The following is a 24436-nucleotide window of genomic DNA, read 5'->3' on the forward strand; positions in this document are numbered from 1 at the left end:
CATTCGTAGAGACGGGTCGCGAGGCGTTGATTCCAGTTTGTCAATGATAGCTCGTAAAGAAGCATCCCGACGTTGCTCTTCGCCAATGTTTAACAGCTGCGACATGGAAAAAACGTCCGTGATAGCGTCAGTATCGGTTTCTTCGTCAACAGGGTAGCGGGATAAACAATCCGCATCCTGATGTAATCGCCCTGTTTTGTACATTACAGAGAACGTGTACTCTTGAAGGCGTAGAGCCCAACGAGCGAGACGTCCCGTGGGGTCCTTCAGGGAGGCTAGCCAGCAGAGCGCGTGATGATCCGTGACAACACGGAATGAGCGCCTGTACAGGTATGGGCGAAACTTGGCGACTGCCCATACAAGGGCGAGGCACTCGCGCTCCGTGATGAAATAGTTGCGTTCGGCTGGAGATAGCAGTCGACTTGCGTAGGCTATAACATGGTCGTGTCCGCGTTGTTGCTGCAATAGCACAGCTCCTATGCCGTGTCCACTGCCGTCAGTGTGAACCTCGGTTGGGGCTAATGGATCAAAGTGAGCCAAGATTGGTGGCGTTGTAAGCAATGTCGTAAGTTGCGAAAACGATGACGCTTGGTCATGGCCCCAGGTAAACGAGGCGTCTTTCTTCAAGAGGTCTGTGAGTGGGCGTGCAATGGTCGCAAAGTCCTTAACAAAGCGCCTGAAATACGAGCACAACCCCACAAAACTGCGGAAATCCTTTGTGGTTTTCGTAACGGGAAAGTTCGTGACTGCGCGAATTTTCTCTGGGTCTGGACGCACGCCTTGAGCATCGACAAGGTGACCGAGCACGGAAATTTGACGACGAGCGAAGCGGCACTTGGAGGCGTTAAGCTGGAGTCCGGCTCGACAAAAAACGTCCAGAATAGCTGACAAACGATCAAGATGCGTGTCGAATGTGGGCGAAAAAACAATAACATCGTCAAGGTAACACAAGCAGGTGGACCATTTCAGCCCTTGGAGCAATGAGTCCATCATTCTTTCAAATGTGGCTGGTGCATTGCAGAGTCCAAAGGGCATCACCTTAAACTGATAAAGACCATCAGGAGTGATGAATGTGGTCTTCTCGCGGTCCATCTCGTCGACGGCTATCTGCCAGTACCCTGATCGAAGGTCAATAGTTGAAAAATAAGTGGCACCGTACAGGCAGTCGAGGGCGTCGTCGATGCGAGGTAAAGGATAAACATCTTTTTTGGTAATTTTGTTAAGGTGACGGTAATCGACACAAAAGCGCCATGTTCCATCTTTCTTTTTAACAAGGACGACTGGAGAAGCCCAGGGGCTGCATGAAGGCTCGATAATGTTTTTCGCAAGCATTTTGCCGACTTCATGTTGTAATATTGCACGCTCCGACGCTGACACACGTCATGTTGTAATATTGCACGCTCCGACGCCGACACACGGTAGGGGCGTCGGTGAATGGGGATTGCATGGCCAGTATTTATGCGATGGGTGACAATGGTCGTTGGCCCAAAGAGTTGCTGGCAAAGTCGAAAATGCTACGATAGCCCTCAAGAACGTGGCAAAGCGCTGCAGCTTGCTCAGACGTGAGGTCCGATGACACCATTCGCTCGATGTCGGCGCCCCAAGAACGTGATGGAGTGGAACCACTGACTGAGCTGCAGCAATCGTCAACTCTGAAGGGCTTGAAATGGTCATCTTGGAGAGCAGTAATTTTGGCCAGGGAGATACCCTGTGGCAGAACTTGGGTGGTGAGTGAAAAGTTGACCAGTGGAATGAAGGTGCGGTTTCTCCTAATCGTCAGAATCATATGCGGCACAGCAACCCCATGCGTAAGCATCACTGCAGGAATCGGGGCCACCATGTAATCACCATCAGGTACTGGCGGCGTGGAGGATAAGTCGACATGTGTGACAGAGTTAGGAGGGAGGCGCGTGAAATCAATGCAGCAGAGGCTGGTTTGCGGTGGGCTGGTCGGATCAGAAAAGAGGGGTAAATCGATATGGAGAGAGCCAGCTGAACAGTCTATGAGGGCAGAGTGCGTGGCTAGAAAGTCCATACCGAGTATGAGGTCATGAGGGCAATGTTCGATAACGGCGAAAAGAACGACAGTGCTTCTCTCCCCAATAGACACTCGCGCAGAACACATGCCAAGAATTGCGGCAGTTCCTCCATCGGCAACTCGTACAGCTCGGTTGAGGGCGGGCGTGACAACTTTTCCAAGTCGGCGACGAAGGTTAGCACTCATAATGGACACATGCGCGCCAGTATCTATCAATGCACTGACACGAACATTGTCCACAGTAACGTCCAAAAGGTTCCGGTTCGTTGTTAATGTTAATCGAGGATTTCTTACGAAGGTCGTCAAAGCAGCTCCACCTCCAGGAGCTGCACGGCCTAGTTTTCCAGTCGGAGATGCTGCGAATAGGTCGGGGAGGCTGCACGGCGTTGTGGGGGCGACCGGGACTGATGACGAGCAGGGGACGGTGACTGGTCGTAGCGAGGTCTGCTCAGAGGTGCTGTAGGAGCGGCAAATGTGGTCGGCGTTGATGGGGAAAGTAGTGGGGACGCCTGACGAGCAGAAGTGGTGTGATACTGAGGTGCATAATGGGACGGTGGAGCCCAGCGGCTGCGGCAGTGACGAGGGATATGACTAACGCGTCGACAGTTAAAACATATGGGCCTGTCATCTAGATTACGCCATTCGGACGGATTGCGTTGTATGCGAGGTGCAGAAGGGGTACGATAAGAAGGCTCAGCAGAGTACACGGTAGAAACAGGATGTAGACCGACATTCGATAGCTCTTGACGAACGACCGCTTGTATTAAAGAGATCGTGGTCGGGGAAGGCGCAGGCGTCGGTAATGGCGTGGCTACCGGTTGTGCTGCCTCGACCTCTCGAAGAATGATGCGTGTAAGGTTGTCACATCGAGGGGCCTGGTGGAAGGCGTCGTCCACACGAAGAAGTGGCCGCTGTGTCCGGAAGGCGCACGATGCTTTGGGCTACGCGGCGGGCTTTAGCTTGTTCGAGACGTTGGCATTCTTTAAGGATTGTGTCGATGCTCGAGACGTTGTTAAAAACCAGCAGGTTGAAAGCATCGTCAGCAATGCCTTTCAAGACGTGGTTAACCTTTTCGTCTTCCGACATGGACTGGTCGGCCTTGGAACAAAGAGCCAAGACGTCAAGAATGTAAGAGACGTACGATTCGGTAGAAGACTGGGCTCGTGTGGCAAGAGTCTTCTTCGTAACGAGCTGACGACCAGATGAATCGCCAAACAGGTCACGTATCTTTTCTTCGAAGAGATCCCAGCTCGTTATGTCGGCTTCGTGGCTTTCAAACCATGTTCGGGGAGTGCCGTCCAGGTAGAAAAGCACGTTGGCGAGCATGAGCGTAGGATCCCATCGGTGAGTAGCACCGATGCACTCGTACCGCTTCAGCCAAGTGTCGAGATCGATCGTACCATCACCGGAGAAAGTGCCGGGATCCCGGAGGTGTGGTAGTGTGACATAGGTGGTGGCTTGGACTGATGAGGGCGGCGTAGAGGAAGTACCAGCAGTCGAAGGAGTCGAAAGGTCGCCGATGGTGTGACCGCTGCGCGTCTCCATCGAGGTACGGGGGTCGTCCACCTCCACCAATAATGTTACGAGTAACTTGTTCAATGAGCTATTTACAGCGCAGAGAACCCGACGAGCAAGATGGCGTCAGACCAGCATCCAACGGAAAAAACCCACTTTGTCCTCCTCTTTCATGCAGCCGTGTTTAGCGGCTGTTTTGTATCAATATCATAGCTGAAATCAAGAAGAAAAAATGGACATGGGCCGGGCATGTAGTGCGTAGACAGGACAACCGCTGGTCGTTAAGGGTATCTAACTGGATTCCCAGAGAAGGCAAGCGGGTTAGGGGGAGAAAGAAGGTTAGGTGGGTAGATGAGATTAAGAAGTTTGCGGGTATAAATTGGCAGCAGCAAGCACAGTACCGGGTTAACTGGCAGAACATGGGAGAGGCCTTTGTCCTGCAGTGGACGTAGTCAGGCTGATGGTGGTGATGTTGAAGTGGGTATCTTGCAACTGTAGTTGCTAGAGAGTTTACCAGCAGCTCTAGAAAGGCTGCTTCTCTAGCTTTCGCTGTGACTGCACTACGTATTTCACACAGGCCTGAAGGCTTTTTTAATGTGCAAGGTTGGGAATTCCTTAGTGTGAGCCTTCCAGGCTGGGCGATGCAGCCAATCCATCACGTGACAATTTGCTGCTACAGGAGGACCCTGGCTCATCAGAAGAGGACACTGAAGCACGACTCCAACAAGAGCAGCACATACAGGTGCAGGTCAGATTCTTGTACAGCCTGTACAGGCTGACAATAGCTTTTTTTGCAAAATAAAATACCCATTTACATGTGCTTCTATATGAAGTTCATCCCACATAACCTTAACTATGAGAGGTGGCCATGTACTTACGCATGTACTTGTTTTCCTTTTCTTCATGGTGATTAGGCTGCACTGTCTTACACATGCTATCATAGTTTAGCACGTCCTGTTCTTGAATATGCGGGAACATTCCGAATGCCTAAGCATGCACAAGCAAAGACGAAGAGAGAGAATGTCAACACAAAAGCTTACTTCCAACTGATCATTTATTCACAGAAATGCATAATATGATCACTTCTTTCATGATGTCACATAACCGCAATGCTGGTATCATGTGCACAAGCTCAGAAACTTTGTTTCTTTAGTTGGCCTATAATGGAAGGTGTGCCAACACATGATTGACAAGCATTTTTATTCAAATCCACCTCTATTGTCTCCCTCACATCTTAACTTTTATTTCTAGCTACCACCTTACACAAATTACACAGTGTTGTACAAGGCTTTCCTTCTTCAACTTGTGCTCATAACATTGCGCTGAAAAGTTGCCATCATGATAGTTCTCCACCTTCCTCTTGTGTTCTATGTCATTGGTTCGGACACCTACCAGTCTAGCCAATGTACCGCAGAATGCCGAGCAAGCACCCCCTCCATTTTTTGAGATCTGAAATAAGCGCCAATAACCCGCTCGGCATGCATCCGGCTCCAAGAAAGCACACCCCCCTCCCAAATCTGGTTGGATTATCCTTCACCGTAAGGGGGGCACTTGTTTGGAATTTTAGAGTAGCTAAAGCCACATGATAATGGGGCCTAATGTACTACTTCTGATATGCATGGTACAAATGGGTCCTGATGTGAGTCCTGTTTCTTAACCACACTGAGTCCTATTACATCCCATTCAACGCCTGCTAGATCCTCAAATATCACAGCTATACTTGCCTCATAGTACGTAATGTTCTAGTGTTGAACACTGTCAAGTTCAGATTTCAATGGCAGCCTGTCAGGACCAGTGTTGCCAACCGATTTCTAGAAAATACTATGTTCCAAGGTCAAAACTACCCTGCTTTATATTACACAACTTTTTTTACTACCCTTCGTTTCACCCTACACATAGGATGGCAGGTTGTGAAAGGACGGCAGGTTGTGAAGTGCCCTCCACCAGTGTGTTTTATGGGGTGCCTTACGGGTCAATGTTTAGTCAGCATTGCCTTGCCCAGTGTTTTATGATTGTGTATTTTTTCATTACCTTAATTATGGTATAATTGCAGCCTACCAAGGGCTGTTCTGGCACCTCTTCGGTGAGTAGGGACAGCCGGTGACCGTCTCTGCGGAAGTTCTCCGGTGATGCCCCACTTTGCCCCTTCAAGTATGGCTTGCGCCAGCATCTCCCGTCTGCAGCAGCTCTGCGCATTCCATTCCGCAAGTTAATACCATGCAAAGAAGCGATGTTGGTTAGCGAAGTCAAGGGTACGCTGGTGGATGAAGAAAATGCTCTTCTACTGTTCTGTTTCTTTATCCTCATCTGCTTTTAACATATTTGTATGTACTGCGCTAAAAACAACACATCGCAGGTATTAGTCGTGACATGAATTCACTGCAAACTGGTGAGGTGTGGTAGAAAGATTAGTGTGTAATGAATGCAAAAAAAAAGATACACGCATGCACTAACAGCTGAATTTCGGCATTTAGACCTATTTTCTTGTCACATTTGTTTTCATTTACATGATTCACATTGATCACATAACTGAGATTCAGACAAGGCAGCAAACTGTCCTTATTGAAGATACTTTTAGAGCAGAGTAGGCAAAGATTGAGGAACAGCACTGATGAGATCACCTTTTACACTTGTCTTGCATAAAAGAGTTTTCTGCAAAGCTATGTGGAGAAGGTTAAAGGTATGCCTTGTTTCGAATGAGGCTCGTCATTTTAAAACAAGCTCATGACTGAGCAAGTTCAGCTTTTTTTGTGTATTTGTATATGTTCCCATAAAGATATTGCTTCTTTCCAAGTGTGTAATGCGTTTGAGCTTGCCACCCTCAAATCGAGACCAATTCACATAGCTGTGTGAGTGGAAGCACTAAAATTTCATATAACTTGTGCAAAGTTAAAAGAGGAACGCCAAGGGCACGCTTTTCTTTGTTAGACAAAATATTAATGAGAATGAAAAAACATGGACAGAGAAAGACATCATCATGGTCGTCTGCAGGATTTTCTTTTGGGGAGGAGGGGGGCAGGGTGTTGTACCGTGGCTGGGAGAGGAGGAGATCACTGGTGTAGCTTGGGTCCTAGTGAGGCTTGAGGGTGGCCTCTTTTGCGTCCCTCTGCCGATGCCGATGGCACACGCAAGCGCTAACTTGCAATCATGCTCGTTCTGGAAACCAGTAACTACATATATAGACAACATATAGCTTTACAACCATCATAATCGCACGCACTTTGCAAATCCACCTATCTTTATGTAGGTAGGCTAACTCCTTACAGGAATCGGCAGTCAACAGTTTAGAAATGCAGTTATCTGCCTGCCTATCAATCATTTTAGCCTCTATTATTTTGCGGGTCAGTTGACCTTTGCTGGTACTGAGAATGAAACACTCATGAAAAATCAGCATGATGATGGTATGGACATTGTCACTTGCACCTGAATTACTGCAATACCTGCTATGGGCATTGAGGAACCCACTCCTTTTTTATTTCACGTTGGAGCAATGTTCATTTATGCGCCACCTGCTCTTACCCACATAATTCTTGCCACATGTCAGTGGAAGCTTGTACACAACTGCATCATTACACTTTATATATTTACTCTTACAGTTCGTTTTGTATTCCTGCTTCTTCACTGAGGCAGGTCTGATTGGTCTGCATAAATTCTGCAATATTGTGGGATCAGAAAACAGAACTTATACTTTCACACGCCCTATCTTCCTTAGTCGGTGTGATAGCTCGTGGATATTCGTATCAACTGGGAGCTGGCTGCTGGGAGAGTCTTTTTACACGAGTTAAACTTGCCAAGGCCCGCTACTTCACTGACAAGCACATGCTTAAAGTAGCCCGCAGACCAAAGACAGCCGTGACAGACTTGTGAAGGCCCTCCTCAGCGGAGGGCCTTCACAAGTTTAGTTTGTCAAAAAATACTCCCGGCAGCCAGATGACATGAGAGAAGTGGAAGTCATACCATACATCGACAGGTTATCACACTGACTAAAGAATATAAAAAAAAATGTGTGAACGTAAAGGTAGTGTTTTCTGCTCCCACTAAATTGCAGAGTTTGTGCAGACTAACCAGACCTGCCTCATCAGAGAAAGCAGGTATGCAAAATGAAGCATAAGAATAGGTTTATAAAGTGTAATGATGCAGTTTCGTACAAGCTTCCATTGACATGTGGCAAGAATTACGTGGGTCAGAGTGGGTGGTGCGTAAATGAATGTTTAAAAGAACACCGCTACAACATGAAAGAAAAAAGGGGTGGATTCCTCAATGCCCGTTGCATCATTTTTCATGAGTGTTGAATTATTGCTACCAGAAGAGGTTAACCTACTGGGGAATTATTCTAGGATGAAATGATTGATAGGCTGGCAGATAAGAAACTGTACTTATAAACTGCCAATTGCCATTTCCTGTAAGGAGTCAGCCTATCTACATAAAGATAGGTGAATTTACAAAGTGTGTGTGATCATGATAGTTGCAAAGTGATGTGGTTACCTGTTTAGGGAATAAACAGGGTTTACATGTCTTTTCCTGTCTGTGTTTTTTTTTGTGTGTGCCTTGAAACTGACATACCCACATGCCCAAAACGCTACATTATAATGAAAACACGTTGAGGTAGTAGAAACCAGTGTGGTCCTGGGTCTCAATAATATTATGATAAGTCAGCCATTTGTAATCTATATTAAACACCACTATGTTTGGTTAACTCATGTGTTCAAAAACATATTAGCCATGATGTGTCTACAGTGCCTACAGTGGCACTGGGATTCATTTGCTATTGAATGTGGGAGCTATTTAAAGCAAAAGCCTTTTTCATACTATTAAAGCACTGACAATAGGAAAGTTGCCCCAAGAAATCTATCAGTTCAAAGTGCTCAGTTAAACCTTAACAAGTTTTGCTACAAAGATAAATTAGACATTTGTCTAGTGCAAAAGAGAGCAGTAACTACTACTGGTTTGTCCCCGTTTCATTCCAAGTTGAGTGCGTTGCGCTCATGGTTGCTATTGTAGAGCATTCAACCATATTTCTTCTTGCGCACCCTATTTATGAGCTACAAAATAGTTTTTGTTTCTTTGTGCATTTGTTAATTTTTCACACTTGTATGTAGGTCATTTTAACAAAAGCAAACTCAGTTAACATATGGTGAAACAGTGCAAGAGATGCGATGAGTGAAACAGGCATCATAATGCACTAAGAACTCTGGTGCAAACTTGGTTCATGAACCGAAGATCTATGTGCACAAATATATGCAGGTGGGTCAAGTGAACAGTGCATCTGCAGGCAGGCGGATCCTTGACCGATACCTATTGCCGATATTTGATGGCTCGGGAGGTGGGCAGAGGTCTGGCACAACAGTACAAGTGCTCCCTGCCTCTGCACCAAGTCTATTCAGTGGTTCGTGTGTGGTTATGTCATTAAGGCTGTACATTTGGCAGATAAAAACAGACCAAGTCATAGCTTGTTTCTGATATTTTTCACTGCTAAAGCACCATAAGCAGTGCCGAGATTCAAAAATTGCGGATGTGATAGGGTGCAGTTGAAAAGCTGCTTTTTTATAGCACCAGCTTACATTAAGAAATAAGTGGAAACATATATAGCAGCAGAATTTTCCTCAGAGCGTTTATGATAATTTGTTTGTTTTCCTGTGCTTCTTTCTTCATGTAGACAAAACTGAAAATCACAGATCACTGCCTGCACTCATACTCAACAGCAAAGCTCTGGTCATCAGATTCTGGTCAAATGAAACTGGGTGTGCTCAAGTGTTTTACTAGTGTACTGCATCAGAGTAAAAAAGCTACACTTTCGTGTCTTATTCACATGTGCTTGCTTAAGTTCAACACGTATGTATTCATAAAACTTGTGTTCTGTTTCATTTGTGACGTTATTATTTCCTCATAACATCCTGTGGTGAGCTAGTCAAGATTTTCTGAGGGGAGTTCATTCATTTTTTGTACAACTGATCTGACGAATCTTTCGCATGTGGAGTTTTCAATTACTGGAAGGAGGAAATCTTGAATCTACAGTGAGTGCCTATAACCATTCTTGCAATCCTGAACTTGAAATGGTGGGCAGTGCATAAGCAGGTGTAATCTTTTAAAGGCTGTCAAAGCATGATCATCTATTCTCGCTTTTTTTTTTTTTTTTATGGGATTGTTGGCCCTAGACCCTTTCAGTTCTAGGGAATAGACTTGACTGAGATTGACCATATCTGCATCGAACAGCCCTCTTACATTGGCCACATGTAACGATTTATTGCATTGTAGAGGCAAAAACTTGCTATAATTAGTTCTGTGTACATGTTGCTAAAAATATTGTGGCTACAGCGGAGCCTTCTAAGTGGCAGCTTACTCATAGACACTGTCCACTCAGGTGAAGGCAGTGGTTGCACTGTCGACATCTTTGCGAAAATTCTAATAAAATTACAATAAAAGTAGAACACCACCACCATGGTCTTATTGCTAAGCCGTGCCAAGCTCATGTGCAAAACCTCTGTCATCTATTCAGCTAGCACACAGTAATTTCACACTGTTGTGTTCGTTCTTTCTATTTGCAATGTGAAGTTGCTCTTTACGCCTTTCGAGAGAGTCAGCATGGTGCATGTAGATAGCTCCTCTTTTGGCAACTCTGAAGGACGAGTTAGCACTCATTGCCCAAAACTGGACACAGACACCTTATCTTGCTGTCCATGAGGGTTAAGAATGATGGCATTTCTACTATTTACCTTGGAAGGTGTTGAGAAGTGTGCCTATAGTATTAGAGGCATGCAAGTCCTGTGGAAAGCATAATGCACAAAACTATGCCTAAATAATTTGAAGAAATTGCATACTTTATTTGGCCAGAAATATGTCATAGTACTACCAAGTTTGGCACGTTTATTAGAATGCATTTATTTTATTTGCAGACTTTCCTTCAGTAAGTTTAACACCAGGAAAATATGGTGAAGGTTCTCAAAATACAAGTGGGGCCTACGAAATGACAGCCTGCTCATGGACACTGTCCACTCTGGTGAAGGCAGTGGTGGCACTGTCGACATTTTAGTGAAAAATGATGCAGTATGAAACCGTCACTGCACCCACTCTCCCTGTTTAGTGCACATAGACAAATTCATGCACTATCCATCAATTCTAGACTAGCTAACAATCTCGACGCTAACATTGCCTCTTGTGTTATGGTGACTAGAAGGGGAAGTGGGAACAACGCATCCATTAGGGGATGGCGGAAGGTGTAGCTGTTGTTCATGTCAATGAGAGAGGGCGCACACGTAGATTCTTAGATTGCTCTCTCCGGTCAGCTCGTCGTAGCACTTGTATGGCACACGTACCATGTGCACCTCCGTTGCTACAGAGGTGCACATAGTACCTCCATCAGCAGCAGCAGCCTGATTATGCCCACTGCAGGGCAAAGGCCTCTTCTATGTTCCACCAGTCAACTCGGTCACTTCTTAATCTCATCTTCCCACCTAACTTTCTGTCTCCCCCTTGTGTGTTTTTCAACACTTTTTTGCCTTATCTGGGAATCCCATTAGTTTGTTCCAGTCAGCTCTGGGAATCCTGTCAAGCGGTTATCCTGCCTACGTGCTATGTGAGTGGCCCATGTCCATTTTTTTTTTTCTTGATTTCATCTATGATATCATTAACCCTAGTTGGTTCCCTGACGCACTCTGTTCTTTTCTTGTTTCTTAAAGGATCCCTGACAGCAAAAGATTGTTTGTCAGTTTTTTACCGTAATTTGTAGCTTTGCATCTGGTAATGTTGAAATTATATCTTAAACTCTCTAATGCATCCTATAATTAATCCTAGCAGCATTAATTCAGAACGACTTTGCGTCAATTCGAAATGCCCACCTAAATGGATAGACGGAGAAATTGATATGGCTGTACCCTTTAGATTGGGCGGCGGCTAACGCCACCTAGTCGTAGTACTTAGTGAACAAAAGCTAGATTTATCTTTTTTTTAGGGGCGAAGCTCCTTGTGGCGTGGGTCTGTTGCTCCTCGGCATGTATGCATGTATGTATGTATGTACGTAGCCACCATCTCCACTGTAGCCACCGGTAGAGATGGGAGATGGCGGTACTTGGGGTGTTCACTCGAGGATGCATGGATAAATGCATAGACGGACAGACAGATGGACAGATGTATGGACATGCGGATGTACGGACATGCGGATGTACAAACGGATGGACGCACGAATGGAGGGACGCACGGACTGACACACTGATGGTCGCGCAGACGGGCTGATGAACGCTTCGCCCTACTCATTATCATTCACTCCGTGGATGTGCTGTGGTTTGTTACCCACGCCTCTGCTGCATTTTATATACAAGGTTGTCCACTATGCTGCGAACTATAAGCTGCACAAATATGCTTTTCATCCTCACTTTTAGGGGCAAAGCTCCTTATGGCGTGGGTCTGTCACTCCTCCGTATGTACGTATGTATGTATGTAGCCACAAGGGGGGGTATGTGCCACAGGGGTTGCGAGATGGTAGATGGCGGTATTTGGAGTGTATACTTCATGGACGGATGGACAGACAGACTAGCAGACGGACGTACAGATGCACGAACGGACGGATGGAGGGACTCACGGACGGACACATGGATTGATGCATGAATAGTCGTGCGGACGGACGGAAGCAAGAGCAAATAGACGAACGGAAGCACGGACGAGCTGACGGACACTTCACCCCACTCATCATCATTCACTCTGTGGATATGCTGTGATTTTTTTTTTCCTTTAAATGGTGATGTTAAGCACTGGCACATCGCAGCGAAGAAATTATTTCTTCCTCGTGCCTTGATTGTAGCCACCAATCAGATAACCCCCTTCTAGTTATTTCTACCCGGTTAAAGTATATTTCGCCTTCCCTATCCCTAAACCCCAGTGCTTTCAAAGACTCTGCACCATCATCCTGAACTATGTGGTGAAGCCCTTTACAGAATATTCTCAAGTGTTCAGTATTTTCCTCCTCCTGTCCACACGCACTGCATATCATGTCTACCCCTTCGTATTTGGCCTGCTAAGTCTTGGTTCACAATACTCCCATCCTGACCTTAAACAGTAAAGAACTACCCCAAGTATTATCATAGATCCTTTCCTTGGCAATTTCCTGCTTGAAAGTTCAATAGATCTCTAGTACTGACTTCTTAAACATGCCTATTCTCCACATGGAAGTAATAGCGAAAGTCTGGCTAGTTGGTGGCTCCTGCTTGGGATATAAAAACAGCACAAAAAATATAGACAAGGACAGGAAGAGACAACACCACGACACATTGTAGGGAGTGTGGCTGCCAACCTATGGCAGATAAAGCCACTTGTTCGGCCATCTGGACAAATGCACTAGGGAAGTGATGGAGGCTTTTTTCATTGAAAGGAAGGGGGAAAGGTGTGTAAGTAAGCCTTCTGTGGCCCTTGGTAAAAAGGTGGTTAGGTACCTGGATACAGCGCCGCCATGTTAAAGTGATTATTAGTTTGTTATGGACGGTTGCGCATGTTTTTGGCAAGTATGAAAGTGTATTTTTTTGCTTTTTCACGGTTGTTACACATGTGTTTGCTGTTCTCTGTGATTAGGCATGGTGCGTACCTTGTTTGCTATGCTGCGCAGATGCCTTTGGTTTGCCACGTGACCAGGTCAACTGCATGATATATGTGCGTGTGTCTTTCAATAAAGTTTACTTGCGAGTTCAGCTCGGTGTCGTCTCTTCCTCTGTCCTTGTCTATATTTATTGCGCTGTTTTTACATCCCAACCACATGGCAGTCTCAGTTTCCTTCACCTTCTTCTTAACCAAGAGTTCTTTTTGGCTTGGCCCCTGGTGTTCTCTAAGTATTTACCCACCAATTTTCTGGTTCGGTTCCTCTGTTTTGTATTGACATTCTTCACATACAAATAGCTGAAAACCTTCCTAGCCCAACGCTCCTCACCCATTTCTCTAAATCTCTCCTCAAATTGTATCTTTCTGCTAGCTTCCCTGTCGTCGAATGATGTCCATCCCATATCACCTTGTACTTTGTACCTTGTACTCTGCGATTTAGTGTATTCCCGTGAGCTCCTAAAGCAAGCCTACCTATTCCACATTGCTTAATTTCTCATCTTGCTTGAACCTGTGATCTAATGCACAAGACCACATTGTCGAAAGTCAGACCAGGAATCATGACACCTTTCCAAATTCTACTCACAACATCATACCTATTGTAATTCTACAGTGCCCTATTTTTCATCACTGCTGCATTCCTCTTTACTTTAGTCGTTACGTATATTTCGTGTTTCCTTAGGTAATCGGTCCCATTGCTTATCCATACGCCCAGATATTTGTATTTATCTGTTATCTCTAGTGTGACCTCTTGTATCCCAAGCTCACTACCTTCATTATGATTAAAAATCATGACTGATTTTTTCTTACAGAATCACAAATCTAACTTATCTCCCTCATTACCGCAGATGTCTATCAATCCTTGCACTATATCAATGCTGGTAATGCCTGTTTAATGAGTTTTCCTCATTTCACAAAAGAGATGCTGAAGCCAAGTCCAAGTCCCTCTAATTTGGCCCCTGATCTATGTAGGTTTATCATGAATAACAAGGGTGACAGAGGACACCCCTGCCTAAGCCTTCGTTTTATCTCTGTGGACTTGGATACCAGTTTTTCCCATTTTATAGCTACCTTGTTGCTTTTATCATCATCATCATCAGCCTGACTACGTCCACTGCAGGACAAAGGCCTCTTTCATGTTCTGCCAGTCAACTCGCTCCTGTGCTTGCTGCTGCCCATCTATACCCGCAAAATGTTTAATCTCATCTGCCTACCTACTTCTATAGATATCCTTTAAGTGCTTAGTGACTCCATCCTCCACACCTATTGTGTTCAGTATTCCCCACAATTCCTCTTGAACCACGCTATCGTACACTCCCTTGATATCTAAAAAAGCTAGCCACAAGGGCCTGTGTTTCCTTTCTGCTATTTGCTTAGACTTGGAACGCTATTTCTTTATCAGCATAATTAGAATGCCATCTGGGCCTGTTGGTGTACTACTGCTAAGAACCCTCTTCTCAGCCCTTTCCCACTCTCGTGAAAATAGAGCCACTGCACCACTTGATGCATTTTTGTCTATTAAGGGTGCATAAGGCACTTCCTTGTTCAAATTTTTGTATCATTCTTGTTCTTATATATTCAATAGCTTCGTCCCCATCTAGCCTAACACCTTGAGCTGTAGTTATAAACCTCTGCTCTAGGCTTGTCTCATTTCCTAGGGAGTTCAGATGGTTCTGAGATTTTGCAGCTGCCTTTTTATCCTTTTTATGTACTTGTGCCAGCCACTGAGCACCTTTTCTTTTAATCTTTTCATTGATCAGGAGGGATGCTTCCCTTCTATCACTTAGAAAGATGTCTCATTTTCTTTCAACATGATCTGTCGGTTTACCCCGCTGCTTAGCATGTCTGTGTTCCCTAGAGGCTTCCTGATGTTTTGCTATGGCTCTCTTAACTTCCTCATCCCACCAACTCTTGGGCTTGTGTCTTCTTTTCTGGGGTGACTTGTCTCGTGCCTTAGCAAGCTCTAGCTCAAACAGTCCAATTAGAATCGTGTATGTCCACACTGCTCTACTGTTTTCAGTGATTACTTTCTCAATTTGTTTAGTAGCAATTTCTGTTTGCCTTTCTAAATAAAGATTCCCCTGTAGTTGCTCATTTTGTCTCCTTTCTACTTTCATTGCTCTTCCAAAACTTAGCATGATACCTTTGCGATCAGTACCCAGACTTCTGGAGCCACGTTGATCTATGTGCATTCCCCTGAGCCTATCATACATCGTATGTGACAGTGCATAATATATTGTTGACTGCAACCTTCCTACTTCCGATGTTATTTGCCCTTCACACTTTTCAGTACTGTTTCTAATGATCAAATCATGCCTTTCACACATATCCATGATCATTTTGCCAGTTAGGTCAATATACCCATCTATATCTTCTATGTGTGCATTCATATCTCCTAGTATAACTATCTCGTACTTTTCTCCTAATTCCTCAATGTCATTTGTTATACACTCCACGATTTCCTCTCTGGCCTTTGCTCCCGTCCACAAGTACACCAAAACAAGGAGTGTCATCTGCCTAGCTATTTTTTCTTTTAACCATAAATGTTCTGTGCATTTCCGCTTGACTCTTTGCTAAACTATACTTCTATGTTTAAATGCCCCAATTCCACCCCCCTTATTGCTGTCTTCTGTTCTATTGCAATATTCCCATACGTAGTCGGGATTTCAAGGTGGTTGCTCCTTGTTCCAAAGATGCGTCTTCACAACCCCATATACCATCAGCTCCTCCTGCCTTTACTACTCTTCTATCTCTTCCCACTTTAACCTATTTTTGTGACCCTGCATGTTAATATAGCCTATGTCTGATTTAGCTCGGCCCTTGTGCTTATGTCGATTTCTTCTCCCACGGATCCCATGTGGCTTGAATATTGGTGCTCCTTTAGAATTGTCTTTGGCTACACTGTTGGCTTCAGGGCTCTGGGTCTCCCTAAAAAAAGCTGTGGCTTGACGACCCATTCTATTACCGACCCTCCTGCCCGTCGCACCACTGTAGTGAATGCCATCCTGTGCAAAGGGGCGAGCACCAGGCTCGTACACGTCTTGGTTCACCTCCATTACGCTGTGTCCGAGCTGCCGGCTCATACCCCTGATGATACCATGAGAAACTAGCGCCCCACAGTGGAGCAGTGTCTGAGGCTACACGTGTGCTCAAGCTTCGGTGACGCTAAAACACGCTGTGTTCATATAGGGGCAGCCACGGGCGGTACAGAATGAAACAATGTGGGGGCTTTAAGAGTGTCTCTCTCAGAAAACAGAAAAACATTCTTGGCATAAGCAGCCCAAACCACCTCGAGGGCAGCCCTACAACATATTGAGAGGGGTGATGAACAATATGCCTCGCCGGTTGCCAGTCTGTGCGCTGTGCAAATGTTCTTGACCTCTGCAACGCCACAAGTGGATCCCCGGTTTTCGTAAAACCACATAAAATGTCGATTGTACCAGGATACTTGGAGGAGCACGCAACCTTACTTTTAAAACAAATTAAAATATCTTCTAGGCAATGCTCGCCATTAATAATCAGTCAGAGGTGGACCCGCATTCAGGACTATAAAACAACGCAAGCATCTCAAGTTTCCGAAATTCGGTGTCAGGGGTCCTTTAAGGTTACACCTACCATCTTTCTTTCCATCGCTCGCTGTGTTGTTCTCAATTTGAGCTGAACCCTATTTGTAAGCCTCCAGGAGAACTCGCTGTTGGGCTAGTTGGTGCATGTCTTGATTAAATAGTCAACGTCGTGCTGAATGAACAACCACACGGAGAAAGAAACACAAACAAGCGCCCGTGGTGGCTATGTGTGTTTCTTTCTCTGTATGGTTGTTCATTCGGTGCGACGTTGACTATTTATTCAAGCCTCCAGGTTTCTGCTCTGTAGGTAAGTACCGGCAAGATGCAGATGTTATATACCTTTCTCATAAGGGTTAGTGGCAAACTACAATTCATGATTTGTGAATGCTTGCCGAATATGCTCCACCCCATTCTTATCCTTATAGTTACTTCAATCTCGTGGTTCGGCTCCGGGGTTACTACCTGTCCTAAGTAGAAGTACTCTTTTACAACTTCAGGTGCACTGCTACATATTTCGAAGCAGTGTTCTCTTCAGAGTTTGTTGTACATTACTTTCCTTTTCTGCAGATCAATCTTAAGCCTCTAGCTACCTTTCTGCTCTCCTTATCTAACTCAGTAATCATCAATCGCAATTCATCCCTTGAGCTACTCGGCAATGCAATGTCGTCGGCGAAGCGCAGGGCACTAAGGTACTCTCCGTTAACTCGTGTCCCTAACTCTTCCCATTCTAGGCCTCTCAAAACCTCCTGTAAGCACGCGGTAAATAGCATTGGGGAGATCGTATTCTCTCATCTTACACCCTTTGTTATTGGTACTCTTTCGCTTTCTTTATGGAGCACTATGGTGGCTGCTGGTCCACTGTAGATTTCTTCCAGGATGTTTATATATGTTTTGTTGGTGCCATGATTCCATAGGCTTAGTAGGTGCCGTTAAAGAAACAGCTTATCTTGCCCATAACAAAACAGCCAACTTGATACTTTATTCTGATCTTGAGATTGCACGAAGTGATAGCTAATTACAATGTCGTTTGTTTCTGTGAGCGCTCTGGGTTTGTGTCAAGGGCAAATTTGGATCGTGTCTGCACGGGAGTTGCAGTGTTGGAAATTACTGGTGCCCACTGGTTTTGACTCTTTTACCACCACCGTGAAAGAATTCGTCATACGCCATTGCCAGAAAAGACCTCTCCTGAAAAAGAGATTGCTCTGTGGTCGTGTGTATGTGCGTGGAAATCTTTTTCAGAAAATGTCTTCTTGTTTAAGTTTATTGTAGTGACACGGATATAGCTTGATGATTTACCTTGGTAATGTAAGCATGGCTAGGAATTTTTGTTCATTGTGCCTTTATGAATGAACTTGCCCTATCTTGTGCAAGTTTGAAGGGTGCTATATTCTGTTACTCCCTCTTCAGCTGACAAGTCAGGATAAATGATGAACCTTGCAAAATACTGCTGAATCTTGTCAGTACACAAAGTGTGGAACTGCATTGCAAAGATAGCATTGTACATTGTGTACTGTGTGTGCAAAGCCTGTCGAAGGATGGTGACCTAGTGGTGCAATTCAGGCTGCGTCTTCTTGTTTAATTTTAGTCATTGGTTTTCAAGTTCACTTTTTTTTGAAATGCTTGGGCATGTTAGTAATTCATATGTTTCACTTTCAGCACACAAAGGACCAAGGACAAAAAAGGGCACCACTCAGCACTGTGCCCCGCACCGAGATCAAATAGTGAGGGAACTATTAGAAGGGTCTGCCTTTGTCAGTGATGCATCCATTGCACTTGAAAAATCTGAATTATCCTTCTTTAATGGGCAGCTTAAATAATGGCACATTTGACATATGTTGCTTCACGCATCTGCACGTGCTCACAAATTTTCTTAACTTGCAGCCTTTGCCGTCAATGAACAGTTGGCAGTTTGATGCTCCTCTGTCCTATCTTATGTTTCAAGCATTGTGTCAGAAATAGCTTTATTATCGTGCGGCGGACGCGCTGCACGGAGAACACAGGGCACAGTGCTGAAGCGCCAGCCGACAAGGAGTGCGCAGCAAATACACACTTGTCATTAAGCATGCCACAGGAGTCTATTTTAGACAAGACACCTTTCAAGTGCACATCATGCTTTTCCCGATTACAGCCCCAAACTAATATGTCCTCTAAGTTACAGACAAGACCTGGGCACCCCTTCAGTACATCGCTCATGATTTTCTGAAAATTAGCTGGCGCAGATGCCAGCCCGAGGCACACGCTGCGAAATCTGTAAAGGCCTTGATGCGTTACAAAAGCAGTAAAGTCGCGACTCTCCTCTGCTAACTCGACCTGGTGGTATGGGGATGCAAGATCAAGTTTAGAAAGAATTTGAGCACCTGCTAACTCTTGTAAGAGTTCCTCAATGTGAGGTAGAAAGAACCCGCCCACCACAGTGGCCTTGTTCAGCTCACGGAGATCGACGCACAGTCGGATGGAATTGTCCTTCTTGTGGACGACGACCAAAGGAGACACCCAGTCCGAAGCATGCACCCTCTCAATGATGCCAGTCGACTCTAGTCATTGCAGCTCGTCGGCAACTTGTTGCCTCAGCAAGAAGGGAAGACGACGCAGTTTGGTCACCACTGGCTGCACACCAGGTCGGTGCTTGGCAGGGTCCAGGCAGCGTTGGAACATGCCAGGGAAAAGGAGCACGTCGCCCACGCGTTGCAGCAGCTGGCTGCTCTGCAGGTCGATTCGGTTAGGCGACGCGAGCATTAACGCCGCGTCTTTTGTCCTCCTCAAAGCTATCCCACCGATGCGGTATTTCCTGAAGATTACCTGCTTATGACACACCGAGACCATACCTGCATTGCTCCGCGTCTATCCTGCCGAAATGTCAGCCATTCTTCTTTCTACTTTCTTCTGCTGTGCGGCTCACATTCATGATGCTACCTAAAGATATTTGGGCGGATTGACGGGACTGCGGACTTTCAACAAGTGGGGCGGCTCTACATTTATTCCCGCATCTGGTCTGTCTTGACAGCAGCATGTTCCCCGCAATTTCACTACCTCCGTTCCTGCAATGCCCTGGCGTGCCTCCGATTCCGTTGAAGACTTAGCGCCCCGTCGTACAAGTGTACATCGACGCAGCAGCCCCGGACGCTACGCCATACACGAAAGAGGCGTTGCTGCTCAATGCGCTTGGAGTGGAGGGATTACAGGTTTACTACAAGGCTGCTGACAGGCAGACGCTGCTTGTTGGCGTCCAGGCTTCAGGAGATGGCGCATCATGCGACGTGTACCAGCAGGCCTTAGCTGTTCTGGACGCATACTTCGTGCCGCCTAAAGACGCTTTCTGCGTACGGGCCCTATTCTGGCATCGAGTTCAAAAACCGAACGAGACTGCCGTCCAATTCATTCTAGTGCTGCAGCGGTTGGCCAACAACTTCAATTTTGGCACCGCATCAGAGAAAATGGTACAGGACCAGATTTTGGACGGCCTGCGTGACCCCGACTTGCTTAGGTCATTCGTTAAGATGAGGGACCCTTTCACAATCCAGGCAGCATTGGAACGTGCCAGGGAAGAGGAGCGTGTCGACCGCTCTTTGCAGCAGCTGCCTGCTTTGCAGGCCGACTCAATTACATGGCGCGAGCATCAACGCAGCGGCGTTCGTTCTCCTCGACCCAACCTGACGTTATGCTTCCAACTCTGATGTGCCACCGGCCCCTCCGAGTTCTCCGGAAATTTTTCGAATTCTACCGGGCCATACTTCCACTTCACAAACAAGGACGATTTCAGCCCAGACTGAGAGCATGTTCACTTGTGCTGCACCTGTCGGCGTCTCAGCTGGCCATGCTCCCGATGTGCTGGCTCCTGTCGTGTTTAGTGCGGTTGAGCATAACCGGACTCTACCTGTGTCCCAGCTCACCAGACGTCGGTTGTGCCTGCTGCTCTCGTCTTGCCTGCTGCTGGTTCTGCGCCGGCTGTTCGTCTTTCGGCTTGTGGTGGCCTCCGGTCTGCTGCGTACACATTGTCGGCCAGCGTTTCAGCGCCTTGCCCTGTATTCTCCGTGCGGCACGTCCGCCGCACAATAGTACAATAACAAGTTTAGCAAACTTGCACATCAACTTCAAAAGGAACAAGCTCTTCTACTGTTTGCCCTCATGAACTGTTTTTTTTTTTGTATGAGTGACCCTGAAGTGTTTTCATTGCTCTCAATGCACTACAGAAAAGTAGTAGTTTGCAGAATGTCCACAAACTTTCCAAGCCTAAGCCTGTTTGTTCTTAGTATAGAAAGATGCAAGGCACACATGTGAGAAATGGGCTAGTTCTGCCACTGTGAAATTAGATTTGATAGTTTTTTGTAAGCCTTGCCTCATATGATGGAGTTGTCGTCAAGAGACCTCGATAGTTGGCACTCATTCATTGCATCTCAACTTTGGTTTAAAAGTTCAAGGTCTAGTTATGTATGATGTCTAAATGTACCAGCTTAATTTTTTCTTTTTCCACGTGCATAAAAACGTAAATGTACTGCAAAGACCATGGTGCTGGTGCCATGAAAACCAGCTGCAGAGTAAATAGTGATGCTTTATAAGAATACAAATAAGGTTCCTACTCCAATATATATTTTATAGAATAAATAATTGTATTAAAATGCTGGGGGATCGATTTGGAGATATGAAAATTCTCATTGCAAATTAACCAAGCAGTGCTCTTGAGAAGCTGTTGAAAACTGCCTTTATAATCAGGCACATTTAGGAGTGTGTAAACAGAACCATGCAGGGTTTCCCACCTTTGTTGAAGAGTGCTGGGCATTTATTCCACTGTTTGCTCACTGTTTTATGTGTTTGCACACCCTGTGAGCAACCCACAACTCCATACTGCAAAGTGAGTATATTTGGAGCTTTTAGTTGTACGAATTCCAGTCAATATGCATCATTTTCACAGCCCATGAATTGCAATTGCCCATGGCATTGCTCTGTTGCTTGTTTTCTTTTGCAATGATTCAGGCAGAGTCCTTGTCACTGTCAATTGACCTGTGCTGTTCAAACTTCACCAGAATGTCATATTAAACGTATGTGGTACAGTCCCCTGTTTTCTCATCCCCAAAAAGCTGTACTGTAGTGATGATGACTTCCTTTCAATACACTAAACCATCTTGCACAACATGCATAGAAACCAGTCATTGAGGTTTTACAAGACAGCAAGTACACCTCCATGTGGTTAGGTGCCGGCTTCTTCTGTTTAGAAAGAAACGATGTAAATAAACGCAACGAGTACAATGGCATGCAAAGGTTACCTAGATCATGGTCTGATGTCAGCCCTCAAGTTCGAGCAGGAGCATTATATTTAGCGTAAGCAAATGCACAATGCAGTGCAATGATGTGCATATCTCAAAAGTACTCGTGCTAAGTTTGACTATAGCTTGCAGAGTCATAGCTGTGCATACGTGCTGATTAAATTACATACACTTACTCATTGCATTACACATGTTCATCTATTTGTTCTCTTTAATGTGAAGTGCTTATCTATTATTTTAGCACTTTACCCAAAAATATGGCAATTTCCACCATTTTTTTTTACCATGCACTGCGGCAGTAGAGAGTTCTTTGCACTTAATCAAAGTACAAGGAAACTGATAATCGCCACTCACTAAAAGTAAAGAATAAGGGGAACAGTTGGCTTTTTTTTTTTGCCAAAGTTTGTTGCCTTTTTTCAAAGTTTGTCACATGAGTAAAACATAACCCAGATGGTGCATTTCCAGTTTTATTCTCTCTTGGATTGGGGCCCATCATTTTGATGATTAATATCAGAAAGTATGTGTGCATTTCAAGATTTAAAAAAGAGGGTGTGCCGTAAATTGTCACATTCTGCAACTTGTCGACATAAACAACTACCCCCCTGTTAACAACTAAAATGTTGGTAAGCTTTTGTTATTTGCTGATTTCAGTGTCACTTTAGGTGTGGAAAAGTTGTTCCAACCTCGGCGTAGTGTTTGCAAAGATGACAAAAGCTTGACAGTCATGGCATTTTTATTATTAATCTGTACTTTCTACAAAAAACAACCTGTATACACCTTCTCTTACCATAATGAAAGCCAGTTTAACACGCCTATTATGTATAAGAGAGGCACAATCTATCAATCAATAAGATGCTGGTATTTAGTATCATCGTTGCACTCAATTTTTTTTAATGTGGTTGTGCTGACCGTTACCTGTACATCTTTAGCTCAAACTGATTGATCCAGCTACAGGAGTAAAAAATAAAAACACCGTAAGGGGATGCGAAGCAGCAGCGTTGTGCACGGGAGGCTTTGCAGGTTGAACGACGCCAACGTGGGCGCTGCAGCGAGCGCGAGACAGGCGAAGGAGAGAGCGACGCCAATGCGCAGCTGCGGCGTGATCTACTTGGCATCGCTCCAACACCTGTGGTGAGGGGAGCGCACCGCGGCCGGACGCACGGAGAGACAGCGTTACACAGGCTAGTCAAACAGCTGTTTCGCATCTAAAAAGCCTTTATTTTTGTGTGAATAATTGAAATAGAACTTCATGCACTGCTTTTCTGTTTGCATTATCGTAATTACTCGAATCTAACGCACACTTTTTTTCCAGTTAAGCGAGTTCATAAATCGCATGAGCGTTAAAATCGAGCGTGAAAAAAAAATGAATACAGTCATTCTATTGCCATCGGCATTTCCAAAATGGCCGCCCCCTACATGCTTTGGCATGGCGCGTCGGCCATTTCTGCCTGTGTGTTTCCCTTGTGCTCCACTTCGTACGTGTGCTGAGGAGTTCGTCATCTTGTAGTTCATTAGCATCGACGGCATGGAAGGGCCACGTATTTGGAATTGCTGGCCCCGCATCGCTTGAAAGAGGAAAAAAAAGAGTGCGAGGAGGACGTCAGCGCCAGCATCAGGATTGCTCGTGCGCTATTGGTTCCTCTCTGTAGGGGACGTGCACGCCTGTAGGTGACATGCTGGTGACGCACGCATCATCATTTATTGAACGCTTAAAGGCCCCTTGCGGGGTATTACATAAGGGGGAGGCAAAAACATAATTCAACAGATGCATGATTGTCAATGGTACAAAGCATAAACGAAAGTGAACTGCATGATAAAAAACAATGTCAACAGAAAGAAAAAAATATATATACGTGGAAGAAAACGGCAACAATTGTAAATTAACTAACATATCAAGCGATTTTGATTAGCTGTTTAAATTTTAAGGGGTTTTGTTCGTGCACTATGAATTCAGGCAGGTTATTACAGTCTTCAATGGCAGTAGGTAAAAATGATTTATTGAAAGCGTTAGTTGAACCATGTAAGCGCTGTAAACATAGGGAGTTAAAGAGGCGACGCGATGAACGGGCGGGAGGTAGAAGAACGGTATTGTGTTGCGACAGGAGATTATGGTATAGTTTGTGCAGAAGGCAGAGCTGAGTGACTTTGCGGCGAACTTCTAGAGGCGGGAGGTTGAGTGATAGTTTGATACTGGTAATACTTAAGCGAGAACTGTATTGTGAGGTGATGAATCTGGCAGCGCGATTTTGAATTGCTTCTAATGCGTCGATTAGGTAATTTTGGTGAGGGTTCCAAATAGCAGAAGCATATTCGAGTTTAGTACGCGTGAAGGTTTCGCAAGCTAATTTTCGGATTTGCGGTGGGCAGGACGTAAGCGATCTTTTAATGTAGCCAAGTGATTTTGCTGAAGCGGAGACTAGTTGTTCTATGTGCTCGGGTCATGTTAGCTCACTTGTTATTATTACGCCAAGATAACG

At 45.2% G+C, this 24436-nt stretch overlaps 1 protein-coding gene across 1 annotated transcript in view; it reads left to right on the forward strand.

The window, feature by feature from the left end:
- The window catches only part of LOC119159798 (CUE domain-containing protein 1), a 143569-nt gene that overhangs the window by 106350 nt on the left and 12783 nt on the right, over window positions 1–24436 (forward strand). Inside the window, exons 10-11 of the mRNA XM_075891031.1 lie at window positions 4187–4301; window positions 5607–23140. Coding sequence (XP_075747146.1) covers window positions 4187–4301; window positions 5607–5657 — 166 coding nt within the window. The 3' untranslated portion in view covers window positions 5658–23140. The remainder of the gene's footprint in view (window positions 1–4186; window positions 4302–5606; window positions 23141–24436) is intronic.

The sequence above is a fragment of the Rhipicephalus microplus genome, chromosome 3, assembly GCF_043290135.1.
Source record: "Rhipicephalus microplus isolate Deutch F79 chromosome 3, USDA_Rmic, whole genome shotgun sequence".
NCBI classification, from domain to species: Eukaryota; Metazoa; Arthropoda; class Arachnida; order Ixodida; family Ixodidae; genus Rhipicephalus; species Rhipicephalus microplus.